The 17387-nt window shown below is 44.9% G+C and overlaps 1 protein-coding gene across 1 annotated transcript in view; it reads left to right on the forward strand.

Annotated features, from left to right (window-relative positions):
* Nucleotides 1-10064, forward strand: part of MAP3K7CL (MAP3K7 C-terminal like) — a 59278-nt gene extending 49214 nt beyond the window's left edge. Inside the window, exons 3-5 of the mRNA XM_077299394.1 lie at nucleotides 3600-3661; nucleotides 6103-6218; nucleotides 9339-10064. Coding sequence (XP_077155509.1) covers nucleotides 3600-3661; nucleotides 6103-6218; nucleotides 9339-9519 — 359 coding nt within the window. The 3' untranslated portion in view covers nucleotides 9520-10064. The remainder of the gene's footprint in view (nucleotides 1-3599; nucleotides 3662-6102; nucleotides 6219-9338) is intronic.
* The last annotated feature ends 7323 nt before the right edge of the window (nucleotides 10065-17387 follow it).

Consider the following 17387-nt stretch of genomic DNA (forward strand, 5'->3'; position numbering starts at 1 on the left):
CAACTTGATGCGTTTCTTGCGTCCAACGCTTGCGGCCATGCGGCGCAAAACGCAGCACAACGCATGTCCATGCTCCCCCATGTTAAATATAGGGGCGCATGACGCATGCGGCGCCGCTGCGGCGCCCGACGCTGCGGCGCTGACCGCAAATGTGAACGTAGCCTTAGAAGGAACTCGGTATCAAGGTTGTTCTGAACATCTTAGAGAACTAACCACAAATCTGTGGAAGGCGCTTGGGCAAATTCTTCTGTCTCTTCCTGCCCAGAGATTACAAGCTCATTAATACAGAGGCATAGAACCTCTGTCTGCTGCCGTAAAGCCTTAGTTGGATATCATGACATTCTTCTCTCCAATACCGCGTTTTGTTTATTCATACATAATCCAAACCACATGAAGAAACAGTAAAGCATACCTCCCAGCTCTGAAGGACAGGAAAGAGGGACACATTTTTTAAAAGGTAATCCACACCCTTAACCCTGCCCTCAAAGATAATTCTTCAGTGGACCTCTAGTGTTCCCACATACCCCTTGTATTGTCCCGGCAGTGTCATGCCCCACAATGTCCTCCACACAGAATAATCGGCCAAAGCTATACCTCAACATTGAAGTCTTCAAAGTGTCCACACACAGTATGATGCCTCCATACACATTATGATGCCCCACAGTGCCCCTCTCACTCAGCCCCCACAGTGTATCCCTCACACATTATGATGGCATCACAGTGACCCTCTCGCTGACCCCCACAGTTCCTGTATTACTCAGCGCCCATATTGTATCCCTCACACATTATGATGCCCCCAAAGAGTCTCCTACTTGAAACATCTACAGTGCCTCTGTTACACATTACAAAGCCTTTATTGTGTGCCCCCCACACAATGATGGCCACTACACAATGTCTTCAAAGTCTCCCCACACATAATGCCCCCATAGTGCCTCTCTTAAATATTACAGAGCCCCTACAGTGCCCCCTACACATTATGATGTCCACACACAATTCCCGAACAATGATTACAAACACAGTATGATGCCCTACATTACCCCTTCTGCTCGGTTATGGTGACTCTCCACTCCACCATTTTTACAAATAAATAAAATACTTGTGCAGATATGGTTGAAAGCGGGACTTACTGCCAACCTCCCGAGACTGTACCGTTGGATCCAGGCATGCAGTAAGGCCCCATGCTTTTTACATGGATGCTATATTAGTAACCAGTCCAAAGTGGAGGTTTTAGGGAGCAGTAATACCAACATGTCCCCTATGAGTTCCTGAGCCCTATGAGTCCCAGAGTGTCTTTATAAATGACCCAAGTTGTTGTTTTTTTTGCAATGCTGTAGTGTTTTTAGTTTTGTGAAAAGTAGTGATGATGATGATGGGTCCAGGGTCTAGATCTAAATCTAGTATGTCTGCAGGTCCCTAGCCAGAGACCACTGTTCCCTGCTGTACAGGAAACCTGGCAAATGCTTTTCATCTACTTGGCACAGTGCATGTGAAGCGGCTGGAGGAGGCGGATTGAGTCACTCTTCGAAGCCATTGCCGAGGCGGATTGAGTCACTTTCAGAAGCCATTGCCGCACAGCGTGATTCATGTCTCCACTTTTAGAACTTTCACCTATTTTTAAAGGAGGCAATTATGAATCTTAAAGTAAACACAGAGGAATTGTGGATTGACAGCAGCGTGCCTCGGAGGGAGGTAAATATATCAGTGATAAAATAAGAGTGAGTCGTACTTGTCATAACTGATATTTATAGTCAAGACTTGGAGATATGATCCTATTCCATCATTTTGTTTTGTCCTGTCCCCTATTATCGCTATTAATCCTCGGCCGAGGCATCGTCCTCTTCTACGTGAAGTCTTTATGTCACACTTTACTTTAATTATCGCCATTGAAAGTTGAATACATTTTTATGCATGCTGAGAAGTAGTAACATTGTGGGCTGAGGTGCTAAATATATTTCAGGTTTGCCTTTTTTTTCAAGTTTTGCTTCAAACATGGGGTTTCCCACCCACTCAATATAGCTGTTTAATTACCTATATTGTCGTGATGCATAGAGCCTCGATGGGGCACCCATCGAGGTGCATTAGACCTTTCTGTACTCTTCCTTATACTTGCTAAATGTCTAGGAGGCTTGTAGACTCCTGAAAGAGTAGGAAAATCTCCTCAGTGAACATCACAACTTTTTGAAAACCTCTTGGAAAACATCATTTCTTGAGCGTAAAGCTGGGAAGCTCTGTATCATGAAGTCGGAAATATGTTGATGAGACTTGAATCATTAAGGGGTTGTCGTTACAGGAGAACGCATTTTTCCCATCGTGATTGACTTCCCAGTTGGTTGTTTCTAACAGTTGGAAATTAAGCCTGTCTCGTTAAGGTTTTTTCCTGTTTATTTCTGTGAAAATTGTCCTGAATAAATTGTGGCATGTGCCATTGGATGCTGTATTATGGAAAGCAGTACTTAAAAACAGCGTAACGTTAAAGAGCTCTAAGCATAAAAGACCACTGCTCTGTTGACTCCATAACTGCACTGAGTCTATACCTCCTCTGGTATTAACCTCAGCACAAACACTGCCCCCCCACCGGCACATTCATTGCCAAGCAGTTGCATGCAGTCTTACATCACCAAGGACAATGTCGAATGTTGGATGGAGTGGTGAAAAGCCACCACCACTGGACTCTGAAGGAGTTCTGTGCAGTGACAGATAACACTTCTCTATCTGGCATCTGATGGATAAGTCTTGGTTTGTGAATGCCAGGAGAATGTTACCCACCTGACTGCATTGTACAGTTTGTTGGATAAGGGATATTTTGGCATATGGGGATATTTTTCTCTTGGTGGGCCCCAGTTCCTAAATTCCAGTGAAATTAAGATTTAATTCTTCTGCACAAGACACTGTGGACAATTGTAGCTTCCAGCTCTGTAGAAACATTTTGCGGAAGGCCCTTCTCTGTTCCCCATCATTGTGCCCAGTGCACAAGTCCCATACAGACATGGAGGGGGAGTTTGGTGTGGAAGAACATGACCGACCTCAGCCCCATCCAACACCCTTTAAATGAACTAGAACAGAGATTGTGAGCCCGGCCTCTCTCCAGCATCAGGGTTTGACCTCAAAACTGCTCTTCTAGATGATGGGCAAAAATTCCCACAGACTCTTCCAAAATCTTTCCTGCCTTAGCTTCACAATTAGCCCACTTTATAGTCCTTTATATAGGTATTATAATATATATTTGTTATTAAACACTACCTATTGATTAACAATGTTATCGTCATCCTTGTTGAGCTATTTCTACTCTTCCAAAATCTTGTAGACCTCCTTCCCAGTAGAGTGGAAGCTGTTATTGCTGCAAAAAGCCCGACTCCATATTAACGTCTATTAATGAGATGTCATAAAAGCTCCTGTACTCGTAATGTAGTGTGGGGTTGGAGTGACACAACATTTTTTTTCCAAATAGTGTCTCTGTGCCATAGATATTTCTAGTCATGGCCACAACCATCACAATGCCCTCAGTCGAAAGTGGTCAGCTGTGCATCAATCAAGAAAAAAATGAATTTTACTAACTAGAAAAATTATTTTGAAAATATTTTGTCTTTACCTCTTTACAGATGAAACATCTGCAGAGAAGCCTTTCCCTTTGTCATTTCCAGATCTAGACCAACAACTTCAGGTAACAATGTTGAAAACCATTGAGGTCATATGAAAAAAATGTACTGTGTCCTCCAGGGACAAAATTGGTAATATCCTTACTCCTACCCTGGCATGGAAAGTGGGTATACACTTGTCATATGTCATGTGGGCCAAAGGCGATTTTTGGGCTCCCTAAGCTCCAAGACCCTGGTGCGATTGCAACCTCAGCACCTATGAGTTATGCCCCTGTGCAGGAGGGCCTGAATCCTGTTCTCTGTGGAAAGTGCAGCTGGAGGCCAGTAGAAGGCACTATCTAGAGTGACTATACATGGCACTATAACCACTTTTCAGTGTCAGTCTGGAGCATGCGCAGCCAATCAATAGATTAGGCAGCCCCATTCTTGGATTGTAAGTTCCTTGGGGGTGCCCATAATAGAATCTTTGTACCAATTCCATTTCTGAACTTTGGTAAGTTATTAGGGTTCTATTATATCTTTAATTTTATGGACAGATTTACATTTAAAGGGCACCTGACAGCTAATACATGGTGCCCGATCCATTGGCAGCATGTATCCAACACCAGCTGTATGATTTCAGCCATGTATGTTGGACTCTGAAACTCTGCTGCTACTTTAACAGTTGCTGCACAAAAGGCTTGTCAGGGGCTGAGCTACACCGTAGGTTAGTCGATGGCTTCTCCCTGCCCACTCACCTTGAGTGACAGGTCTCTCCCTGCATGTGTGTATACGTATAGGGAAAAACCTGTCACTCCAGAGAAGACGCTGGTTACCTGTGACAGGAATCCTGTTGTCACAGTTGTATTGCCTGCCTCCCGGGGAGGGTAATGTCATGCCTGGAAGCGAGAAGGAATCCCCTTGGCAGGTAAGACTAGCATACAACACTTTCCTGACTACAGACCAGAAGGGGGAGCTCTAGACCTGGTTTCAGGGTAGCTTCCCTATAAGTTCTGGTCTGGAGGAGGAGTTACAGTCAGACTGTGTGAGACAGTGAAGGGAGAAAAGCAAGTAGGAGAGAAACTGTGAGGAGTGGAGGTGTGAGTGAGCTCACTCCCAGGATTGAGCACCAAAGAAACTGGACACCAGAGTCCGAGGTTGTGTGGGAACTGTATCCCCAACATCACAGCAGAAACCGGAGGGCAGGAAATTGCAGGTCTCCTGGCCACAACTGATACCCGAAGGCACAGCAGCAGATTAGAACCCGGAGTCACCACGAGAGAGGGACACCTGTAAAAAGGCTCGAGCTGCCTGCCATGCGGGTAGTGTTCCACCTGAAGGACATATTGAGAGAGGGATTTGAGGAAAGCTAATGCGTCAAGAACCTAGAATTCAGTGCAGAAAGGAAGGCTTCCAACCCCACCTGGCAAGGGGGATTCCGAACTGCTTCCAGGCTGCCTGGTTTTCAAAGATTACCTGTAAGGCTAGTTTCACACTAGCATTTTGAGGAGCTACGGAGGGCTGCTGACTTCCTCCGTGAAGCCCCGCCCTCGGCCGCACCTCCGCCGCTAGCTCTGCCTACTTCTGCATGCGGCCTGCATGCGGCCTGCATGAATATCTTTAACATTAGGTACGCAGGTCGTGCGGCTGTATGCGGATGCTTCCGCATGCGTCGTTTTGACGATGCGGAGAAAAAAAGAAATTGCTACCACCTGCGTCCTACGCTGGTCGCCGCATCGTCAAAACGACGCATGTGGAAGCATCCGCATACAGCCGCACGACCTGCGTACCTAATGTTAAAGATAGGTGCGCAGGCCGCATGCAGAAGTAGGCGGAGCTAGCGGCGGAGGTGCGGCTGAGGGTGGGGCTTCACGGAGGAAGTCCGCAGCCCTCCGCAGCTCCTCAAAACGCTAATGTGAAACCGGCCTAACCTATACCCTGGTCTGCAATGGCAATTAAAAGGTAAAGAGACTGCAAATACTGTGTCCTCCAATTATTTCCTGCACCCCAACATCTACAACCCCTCATAGACTCTCCTGGTAGCCCTGGGGAGCAAAACCATCTAACCTGCATCACCATTGGCCCCAGCAGATCCCTTTAAGCAGCGTCAGCCATCCCTGGCCAAGTACCACAGGTGGCGTCATGAACATTACTACATTAGACTTTATTTCCATTTCCATTAATCTTCTTTAATTGGATGCCCAGGGCCACGGACCAGGTCACCACTTCCGTGACTTCCCCTTTAAGAACTGTGTCTGGCCCCGTACCGAGTATCCCATGGTCCTAACCTGGCTCTCCAACTAGTCTACAGTGCGGCTCAACCCCCAGTGGCAGAGTCAAAGACACCTACCCAAAATCCTATAGCCAATGTCTGGCAGGATGTATCAGTTGTAAGGTTCCCTTTAAGAGCACTATGTAAGTTTTAAGATCTTTTATGAAAAGTGAGATATATGGTATTGGTTTAATACTGGGCGGCTTGATTACAAACTGGTCCATTTTCATGTATTGATGTTCTTTACACCTTCAGCCTCTTCCACCATGTAACACGTCCAAGGAGTCCATGCAGGTGTTCAAGCAGCACTGTAAAATTGCAGAGGAATACCACCAAGTGAAGAGGGACATCGCACTTCTTGAGGAAAGGAAGTAAGTTCTCTACATAGAGAGCCACTCTCTCTCTTTTTTCCATACCCAGGGAGCCTACAGTTTGCTTCACGTACACCTTCCCGGTGAGGCGCCCCCTCACCTCGTCATCGAGACCGCTACCCCCATCATATGCCGTGACCACTGATTGCTCCGCACCCGCCCTATAAGAAGACGACACCCAGCGTATAAGACAACCCCCAACTTTTGAGAAGATATTATATTTTAACTGGAAAAGCTGAGTGTCGTCTTACACGCCGGAAAATACGGTATTAATATAAACCTTGAGTTGGGTCCCATAGCAAACTCTTCAGTGCCCCCTCACACGTCTAATTTAAAGGCCTATCTAGTCTGTAGTTTGATAGGGTCCGATATCTTATGAGTCTTATTTGACATCTGATAATTTAGAGGCCTCAAATTGGCAGATCTCAGACCACATCCATTAAATATGAGACCTCAAACCAGACCACTCAATTATAGGGCTGTAAAGAAGTTAATGAAGAAGCCCGCACCTCCTAAAGGCTGTTTCCAAAGTTCTGAATAGAGTTTTGTATTCATTTATTAATGTGACATTACTAGTGGCGTAACTTGAAACTCATGGGCCCCGATGCAAAAGCTCCAACGGGGCCCCCAAATAATTTACATTTTTAATAGCAATAGTTTGTTTCTATAGGCCAAAGGGACTTTTAGGCTATGTGCCCACGTTACAGAAAGTATGCAGAATTTTCCTGAGCAAAACCGGACTCCCTTCACAGGAAATCCGCTTGCATATTTCTAGCGTTTTTAAGCGCTTTGGTCGCATATTTTTAGTGTTTTTTTCCAATGGTCCAAATACAATTCTATAGTGGCAAATTCGCAGATTTTCCGCAAAATTAATGAACATGCTGCGTTTTTTCCGCAATGCTTTTCCGCTGTGGAAAAATACGCAGCATGGGCACAAAAATTGTGGAATGCATTAAAATAATGGGATGCTTAATGCAAGCTTTTTTAAGTGTTTTCACCACGGAAAACCGACGCAAAAACGCTAAACAAAACGCTTAAAATTCGCAAAGTGGGCACATAGCCTTCGGGTCCCCTAAGCTCCAGGGCCCCGGTGTGATTGCAGCTCCTGCACCTGTTGTAGTTACACCCCTGGACATTACATTTTATGCAGTTGTTTCTGTAAATTGATGTGGAGAGAAATGTAGTTGTGAGAACTTGTGCAGACGACCGCATTTTCGACCCATGTTGGATCCATCAAAACATCGGATCGCCCTCAGTCCACATATGTGTTTTTTTTTTTATGACCAAGAAGGTCCCAGGAAGAAATCGCAGCATGCACGATTTGTCTACAATAATCGGATGGCACTCTCCCACATTCATTAGAAAAAATGTCCATAAGGCAAGGTAGTGAAATAATGTTTGTGAACATGTAATCCCTTAAAATATGATTATTTATTCTTTTAATTCATTAAATACACTCCAAACCCCGTGTATCAGACACTCAAAAAGAACATATGGATTAATTACAATAATCTAAAACATCAGACCACGGATAATTCCATATATTGCTAACGTATCCTTCAGACACCTAACTGCCTACAACTATCCTGGACTGATCCTACCTGACCGTGGAGGTTGGCAGCCTAGAAGGTACGAGATGTGGTGCCCCCATTCATCGGCAGCTGGCCCTGTCTTCCCTAGCTGTCCTGTTACAGGCAGGTGGAAAAAGATAGGTAAAAAAGTGGTGGTTTTTAAGGAATCAAAATAAAAATTAATATTTTGAGGGATTGCATATTCACACTCTCCCATTCATGTCTATGGACCAACATCAGACCGCACTTGGATGACATCCACGAATTATGTCAGGAGACCATACTATTGGCAGACACAGGACTCATTGTAGTGCTCACCATTTCTTCTCTGTACGATCATTCTTCTAACTAAATGGTTCAGTCTGAAGGGGCTTCACCAGAGAAAATACATTTACTCCAGTCCTCTGTTACCCAATCCTTGTAGTTCCTGAAAAGTTATTTCTCTGGTGAAACCCCATCAGACTGTTTGCGACATCTGGAAGAATGATTGTACGGAACAGAAAATGTGGCGCTACCATGAGTCCTGTGCCAACAGTAAGGCCTCCTGAGACCCTTCTTGTGAGGGGCTTCCTCACAATTTTGCCTTAGACACTACCATGAATAAAGAATTGAAGTTTTGGGTCCATGGCCAGGAAATTCCCCAGATCTCAGTCCCATTGAGAACCCGTGGTCAATCCTGAAAAAGCAGAGAAATAAAAACACAGAAATTGTGATAAACTCCAAGCACTGATGAGACAAGAACGGGTCATCAGTCAGGATTTGGTCCAGAAGCCGATATCCAGCTGTCGGTACGAAGGGCAGAAGTCCTGAAAAATAAGGGTAAATATTGAGTCTTTATATAAACTTAATGTACTTGTCAATAAAAGATTTAAAACTTAGAAATGTTTTCAGAATTATATTTTAGTAATCATAAAAACATCATCCGACGAAAAGCTCTAAAAACACTGACTCAGAAAACTGTGAAAATCAAAAATTTGTGTTGGTCTCAAATTTTTTGGCCACAAGTGTAGTATTTGTCTGACAGCTCTGAAGTGTCTGACTTGGGGGAGATTTAGAGGGATTTCCTTAAAGGGTTATTATCATCTCCAAGATCCTATCCCAATATGTAGTAGGTGTAATAATAACAATATTAGCAAATATCTCCAATTAGAAATGTAGTATAGTTTTCCTGATTCACTATGTCTCTTTCCTCATGTGCAGGCATTGCAGGACCTTAGGTATCCATGGTTACGGCCACTGACATAGTGACAGTTAGCTAGCTAGTTGTTAGTGGTCGTAATAATGGATACCTAAGATCCTGCAATGCCTGCAGAAGAGGAAAGAGACATAGCAAACCAGAAGAACTATTCTACATTTCTAATTGAAGGGATTTGCTATTATTATTATTATACCTACTACATATTGGGATAGGGTCTTATAGAAGGGAATACCCCTTTAAGTTCACTAACACCTAAAGTGTCAACCTGACTTACAAAAAGTTGTGTCTGCACATTGGAAAGAAATATTTATTTTTCTATTTTTTTATTTTTTTTCGTTTTCACTTTTCTAGAAAACAGTTGCTGGCCAGACTGGATCAGTTTGAGAAGGAAAACTCCGATGTCGCTTATTTAGAGCAAGAATATGAGGACCTCAGTATAGAGAATCAGAGCCTTAGCCTGGCTCATTCCCGGTGTAAAGAGCAACTAGAAAAACTGAGGACACAGTACCAGAAACGGCAGGGATCATCCTAACGGCAGATGACGGGCAACGACCGACCGCCGTACAAAGTGATCAACACGTCAGCACTTTTATTGTAAACGTTTAGGATATTGTGATCGTAGACACCAGGCGTCCAAAGGTGTTTGTTGGTGGCACGCAGGTCACGATGAGGCTTAGAAGGGAAACTTCCACTTGTACAGGTTCTTAAAATGTAAAGAAGTCGATGCTGTGATCGTTCTAAACTAGGGGGTAAAATTGGGCCTACAAGTGCCCCAGGGGGCTAGATTATCCATTGTCACTTATGTCCCGCCTAAATTAAGCCCAGCTTACAGAGGTCAAAGGACACAATGAGGTCTCGTTCTACAGCCCTGATTCCTCAGTAGAACCTTTTTTTTCTACAGATTCACAGAACAAGGCTTAATTTTTCTTGCCCTCTGATTGGTCTACATGGAGTCGACCAAATTTTACCCACTAGTTTAGCTTTAATAAGGTATTAAAAAAAAATGTCCTGTCCTGGTGACAGCGTCTGTTTAATAACAAGGTGCAAATGTGTAAAAGCCAGAGTGAAATGAACCGATATACAAGATTTAAAAAAAAAAAAATACAATTATATATATATATATATATATATATATATATATATATATATATACATACATACATACAAGTATATATAGCATCTATACCCAATCTTCATCCTTTTTTTTTCTTTGTCTTTCTTTTCATTTATTTGCTTATAAATTGAAAAAAAAAAACCTCCAAAACAAGTAAAATACCAATTTTGGAACATCTAATGGCTAGGCTGTAAAGGATTGACGTTGGCCTGGAGCAAAAAAGAGCAGAAATAAGCACTAGAAGACCACTTGGATGGTAAGAAAGCAGTAAATGCTAAAAACAAAAATAAATAAACAGACAAGAGAGAAAAAGGGGTTAGATGAGTGGGATTATTCAGCATAAGCTGTCAGAGGGTACTAGCAATCATGGAGGAGGTTTGGAAAACTCCTGTCCCCAAGCTGCAGTTTGTTTTAATTTTTTTTTTAAAAAGGGCTTTACTCCTCATCCCCTGGTCCAGATCAGTGTCTACGTTGCCGTTCCTGATGTATAATATTGTGTACAACGCTGCAGAAACTAACAGACAATAGGAACAGTGGTGGGAGACTCAGCACTGGACCCGGGGAGGGTGAATAAAGTACATATTATTATTGCTAAGTGAACTGTAGCAGGGAAAAAGCGATCTTTCAACAAAATGAGTTCTCTAAATCAGACACCCCCTTTATTATTGTAACTTTTGGGTTTGTGGGTCTCTTGACCCGAACTCAATAGTCACATGTAAGCCATTTGTCTTTGAGACCCGTGGTCGGACCGGAAATTGTGGTCTATACATGGACCTTAAAAGTCGGATGTGTGAAACCGACCTTATCAGTCTTCCCCTAATACTAATATCTCTCCATAATCGCTCCAAATCCTTGTCAAGGAAAAATTCATGTATAAAGGTTATTGTAGCTGTAGACTGAAGGCCCGGTTGTAATGGATTTGACACTTTTGCATTTTGTTAATAAATCAATTCATTTAAGTAATTGTATCCTAACATGACGGGAACCATTACGATCCAACTAATTATTTTTGTAAATATTATTGCTCAGATGATCGTTTCCAATGACAAAGCTACTATTATAATAGTGACACCTATAGGTTAAAAGAAGGCATTACATCACCTGTCAAAAGAACCGTAAATAAGTCATAATCACGACTCTTAAGAATTAAATTGCTAATGATATTTATAGTTACTTAACGATATAAATATGGAAAAGGGATCTCCAGTTTTTTCTGATTTTTGTTTCGACACAGGGGCATAGCTATAAGCTGCACCCGGACCCTGGTATTTCAATGGGGCCAAAAGACTTGTGTGTTGCATTAGAAGACACCAGTGTTGTAAGAGGCACGTACTTCAGATGGTGGGGCCTGGTACACATTTTTGCATTTGTGCCTAGGAGCTACCAGTAATTCTTCTGGTCAGGGCCGGACAAGTTTGTACAAATATGGCCTTTTGCCAGTTACACTCAATGAACTTCTGTGCTATGGGAATTCACATGCAGGTAACCAAGTAATAACAGCAAAACTGGAGAATGCCTTTAAGGACATTGCACCTTTAACAGGGAAGTTTCATAAAACCTGACTTACAATAAATCTGTGAATTTGTGTGCGTGCGTATAGCTGTTTATTTTTGCAAATATCAGCGGATTCAACTGAAATGTCGCCTTAAATTATAATTAAAGTCGTATATGTTTTTTTAATATTTTGGAGCCTGGGACCTAAGACCCCTACTGATCATTCAGCCCCCAAGCAGAAACGCTCAGCTCCCCAGCTAAAAATGCTCAGCTCCCTAGCTAAAAACGCTCAGCTCCCTAGCTAAAAACGCTCAGCTCCCAGCTAAAAACATTCAGCTCCCCAGCTAAAAACGCTCAGCTCCCTAGCTAAAAACGCTCAGCTCCCTAGCTAAAAACGCTCAGCTCCCTAGCTAAAAACGCTCAGCTCCCTAGCTAAAAACGCTCAGCTCCCAGCTAAAAACATTCAGCTCCCCAGCTAAAAACGCTCAGCTCCTCAGCTAAAAACGCTCAGCTCCCCAGCTAAAAACGCTCAGCTCCCCAGCTAAAAAACGCTCAGCTCCCCAGCTAAAAAACGCCCAGCTCCCCAGCTAAAAACGCTCAGCTCCCCAACTAAAAATGCTCAGCTCCCCAGCTAAAAACGCTCAGCCAGCTCCCCAGCTAAAAACGCTCAGCTCACCAACTAAAAGCGCCCAACTCCACCAAGTAAAAACGCTCAGCTCCCCTGCTAAAAACGCTCAGCTCCCCAGCTAAAAACGCTCAGCTCCCCAGCTAAAAATGCTCAGCTCCCCAGCTAAGAACACTCAGCTCTCCAGCTACAAACGCTCAGCTCTCCACCTAAAAATGCTCAGCTCCCCAGCTAAAAGCGCTCAGCTCTTCAGCAGAAACACTCAGCTCGCCAGCTGAAAACGCTCAGTTCCCCAGCTAAAAATGCTCAGCTCCCCAGCTAAAAACGCTCAGCTCCCCAGCTAAAAACGCTCAGCTCCCCAGCTAAAAACGCTCAGCTCCCCAGCTAAGAACACTCAGCTCCCCAGCTAAAAACGCTCAGCTCTCCACCTAAAAATGCTCAGCTCCCCAGCTAAAAGCGCTCAGCTCTTCAGCAGAAACACTCAGCTCGCCAGCTGAAAACGCTCAGTTCCCCAGCTAAAAATGCTCAGCTCCCCAGCTAAAAATGCTCAGCTCCCCAGCTAAAAACGCTCAGCTCTACAGCAAAAATGCTCAGCTCCCTACCAGATGCACTCAGCTAACCCGCACTCAAACTTTTCTCACCAGAAGAAACAAACACTGTCAGGTCACTAGCAGAAGAAGACCCGATCAGGTCATGTATGAATGCATGCACAATGGTGTACAGCCCCACAAATACCATTGTGTGCGCTCAGGCAGGATCTCAGTTATTCTGCACTGGAGACCTAGTCCATCTACAGGGTACAGGACTCCAAAACATAAAAAAACTTATGAAAAAGTAGTTACTATTCAAATATTTGTTTTTCTGTATTTAGAGAATGTATTACCAGTGATCTGTAAGCTACGAACATGACCTTCATATTGTGCTCATTGTCACCTACCTTTGTGCGTCAGCTGTGTACTGTATCCCAGGTATATGTGTGTGATTTTTGCCATAAACACAGTATATGTCTTCTTCACACTCTACCTGTCACTCCATTGATGGGGCAACCATTTTGGGAGTTCAACCAATGTTCTGGTCACATTTTGACTACTATTGTATTAACGTAAAGGAGTTGGCCACTATCTATCTGTTTTTAGAAATATATATTTAATCATGCTACTAATAAAATTATTAGAGCAGCGCCGATAGTTACTTTTCAAAAATGCCATCCTCTAATATAGCCGCAGTCTAATCGTAATGGAGGGGCACGTGATCAGACCCGTACATGGAGGGGCACATGTTGAGACCCACACATGGAGGGACACGTGATCAGACCCGCACATGGAGGGACACGTGATCAGACCCGCACATGGAGGGGCATGTGATCAGACCCGCACATAGAGGGGCGCGTGATCAGACCCGCACATGGAGGGGCATGTGATCAGACCCGCACATGGAGGGGCATGTGATCAGACCCGCACATGGAGGGACATGTGATCAGACCCGCACATGGAGGGGCACGTGATCAGACCCGTACATGGAGGGGCATGTGATCAGACCCGCACATGGAGGGGCACATGATCAGACCCGCACATGGAGGGACGAGTGATCAGACCCGCACATGGAGGGGCACGTGATCAGACCCGTACATGGAGGGGCACGTGATCAGACCCGTACATGGAGGGGCGCGTGATCAGACCCGCACATGGAGGGACGCGTGATCAGACCCGCACATGGAGGGGCAAGTGATCAGACCCGCACATGGAGGGGCACGTGATCAGACCCGTACATGGAGGGGCGCGTGATCAGACCCGCACATGGAGGGACGCGTGATCAGACCTGCACATGGAGGGGCACGTGATCAGACCCGTACATGGAGGGGCACGTGATCGGACCCGCACATGGAGAGACTCGTGATCAGACCCGCACATGGAGGGGCGCGTGATCAGACCCGCACATGGTGGGGCGCGTGATTAGACCCATACATGGAGGGGCGCGTGATCAGACCCGTACATGGAGGGACGCGTGATCAGACCCGCACAAGGAGGGGCACGTGATCAGACCCGCACATGGAGGGGCACGTGATCAGACCCACACATGGAGGGACACGTGATCAGACCCGCACATGGAGTGGCATGTGATCAGACCCGCACATGGAGGGGCACGTGATCAGACCCGTACATGGAGGGGCGCGTGATCAGACCCGCACATGGAGGGACGCGTGATCAGACCTGCACATGGAGGGGCACGTGATCAGACCCGCACAAGGAGGGGCACGTGATCAGACCTGCACATGGAGGGGCACGTGATCAGACCCACACATGGAGGGACACGTGATCAGACCCGCACATGGAGTGGCATGTGATCAGACCCGCACATGGAGGGGCACGTGATCAGACCCGTACATGGAGGGGCACGTGATCAGACCCGCACATGGAGGGACACGTGATCAGACCTGCACATGGAGGGGCACGTGATCAGACCCGTACATGGAGGGGCGCGTGATCAGACCCGCACATGGAGGGAAGCGTGATCAGACCTGCACATGGAGGGGCACGTGATCAGACCCGTACATGGTGGGGCACGTGATCAGACCCGCACATGGAGGGGCACGTGATCAGACCCACACATGGAGGGACACGTGATCAGACCGGCACATGGAGTGGCATGTGATCAGACCCGCACATGGAGGGGCACGTGATCAGACCCACTTAAGGAGACGTATATGATCAGACCCATTCATTAGTGCCATCTGATAATATTATGCACAATGTTAGCAACTATTGCATCCTTAGTGCAGTTCACAGCATTATTCAATAGACAAGTATGTTCACATGCCCCTCCATTGGCAATGATTTTCCAGAAAAGAGTGCTGCAATACTAGGGCTCGCACAGAAGAATGAATAAATTGGATGACTGCAATCCGATAAAAAATCGTATTGCACCCGGCCCAGTGTTATTCTGTGGGGCAGTGCACATCTGCAATTATTTTCTCATGCCAATTTGCAATACAGTAATAATGAATTCAAATTTCTATTGCCTAGTAAAACTTGATACTGTATGTTGTAAGTTATAAGATGGACAACCAACTAGTGTGTATCGGTTCACCCCTCGGAATGGCTGCCAATGTTGAAAATAATGCAATTATTAATGTTGGGTAATGTTGTTATGGTGCTTTGTTACTTTGCAGAATCATGATAACAAAACATTTGCCATATTGTATGTTAAATATATTCCACTGGTCTACAAAATGTGTGCCTTACCTTTAACATGGGCAAATGCCAATGGTAAGAATAAAGGCAAACTTTACATCGTCTTCACTTTTTCACTTGTTTCTTTCCCAGTCTCCTACATTAGTGCTGGAACAGTATTTGAGTACAGCTTTTATAACACGAAGGTGGAGAAAAAAACATGGCATTGAGTGCAAAAGAAAGCACCATTTTGCTATGTCAAACCAAAAAAATAAAAAGGTTATGAGTGACCACCAAATGTAAAAAAATACTTTTTAAATATTTTTAAAGAAAAAAAAAGGGGATTCTGTTTTTATTTGATGTTTTTTTAACTTAATTTTGGTATAGGTTACCAGGGCACTGTTCGGGATAGCCTTACAGTTCTTATTAGGGTTTCCAAGGACAGGCTTAACATCTACCAGTTTCCAGGGATTTCCCTGGTCTTCACCCATTAGGCCCTTTACAGGCATTTGGACTTACACAAGGGCCTTTGGGTTGGGGCCACGGAGAAGGCTACTGGCTGGTGGAGGAAGCTGGTGGCAAGAAGGTTTGTCACATGGAGGTCAAAATCACCAACAGAATTGGAAAGTAAGTGGGTGGTCAAAATACAAGCTGAGGTCAGAAAATAGAATAATCAAAATAGAAACTAGAACCACAGGAGGAAGGATATGGACCCGGTCAAGCTGAACCTATTTTCTGGCAGTGTGGAGCAGGGGTACAAGAACTTCAAAAGCGGAAACCCCTCACAGTTTTAATCAGCTGGCACCGGACACAAACAAGAGACAGAAGTAACCCTGGATGGCACCATAAGTCCCAGTGCACACACAGAACCAACAGCAAAGGCATAAAGCCACCCAGCAACAACAAAAGAAAACAGAGGTAGCACAGACAAAGAAGTCACAGAATGTTTTTTCTTTTTTTGTAACCCACTAGAGGACCTGAACCAGTGATCACTTGTTTGTGGTTCGGGGACATTAATTCCCTGGCAGGTTCCTTTTAATCCACTCCTTGTAATCAGTTACCACTTTGGTCAAAACAGGAGGATCCTAAACAGAGGGTTCAACTCTTTTAAAGGGGTTGTTCAGTCTTGGGGTTCAAGACTGAAGTCACTCTTGGGAGCATTGGGCACGTGACCATAAGTATGCGATTTACATACTTTCGGCCACATTCTGACTAGACATGTCCGGCTTCAATGTAACGCTGGTGAGTGTGAACCCACTGTACCACGGGCCAGGATTGCCCTGGAGGGGTGTAACAAAGTGACTACTTGGTATTTACTATAGCCTCTGATGTTGAGGATAGGCTTGGCCACAGGTAGTCACTAGGTACCACCCCAGAGAAGTCATTGGGTCTGCAATAGGTGACCAGAGGGTCAGACACATGGGTATGAGGTACAGGAGACAAAGGCAAAGGCATGGTCAGACAATCTGGGGTCAGGGCAGGCAGCACAGGTTCAATATACATAGCTAAGTTCTGGAGTGGAGAAATCAGTATAAATTAATAGACTTGCTGGGTCAGAAAACAGGAGAGACAATACAAGAGAGCACCTTATAGGAAAGTAGACACGAACTGAACTAGAACCTTAGCTTAGACGAGGAGTGGTGAGAGGATTGACCTAATAAACCCTCTACTGCTTGGGGAGTGGCCAGGGAAGTTATCCTCTGCAGGACACAGTGGAGTTAAGTTCCTCCACTTCGCTGTTCCCCCCTATAACCAAGTGGAGACTCACCAGCAGCAGGAGAATACAGCAGTGTTGAAAATGCTGCAAAACGCAGCTCAGCGAGTACCTACTTACGAACTAGCCATGAGACTGAGTGGTCAAGAGGTCCAAGATCAAAAGCCGGAAGGTACGTCATAAAAGGGAAGGAAGAGACAAAAGACATAGTCAGGTAACGTTCCGAGGTCAGAATACCAGGAGGATAGTGGATCAGAGCAGAAGGGGTTAAACAGACGGATGG

Source organism: Ranitomeya variabilis, chromosome 3, assembly GCF_051348905.1.
Source record: "Ranitomeya variabilis isolate aRanVar5 chromosome 3, aRanVar5.hap1, whole genome shotgun sequence".
NCBI classification, from domain to species: domain Eukaryota; kingdom Metazoa; phylum Chordata; class Amphibia; order Anura; family Dendrobatidae; genus Ranitomeya; species Ranitomeya variabilis.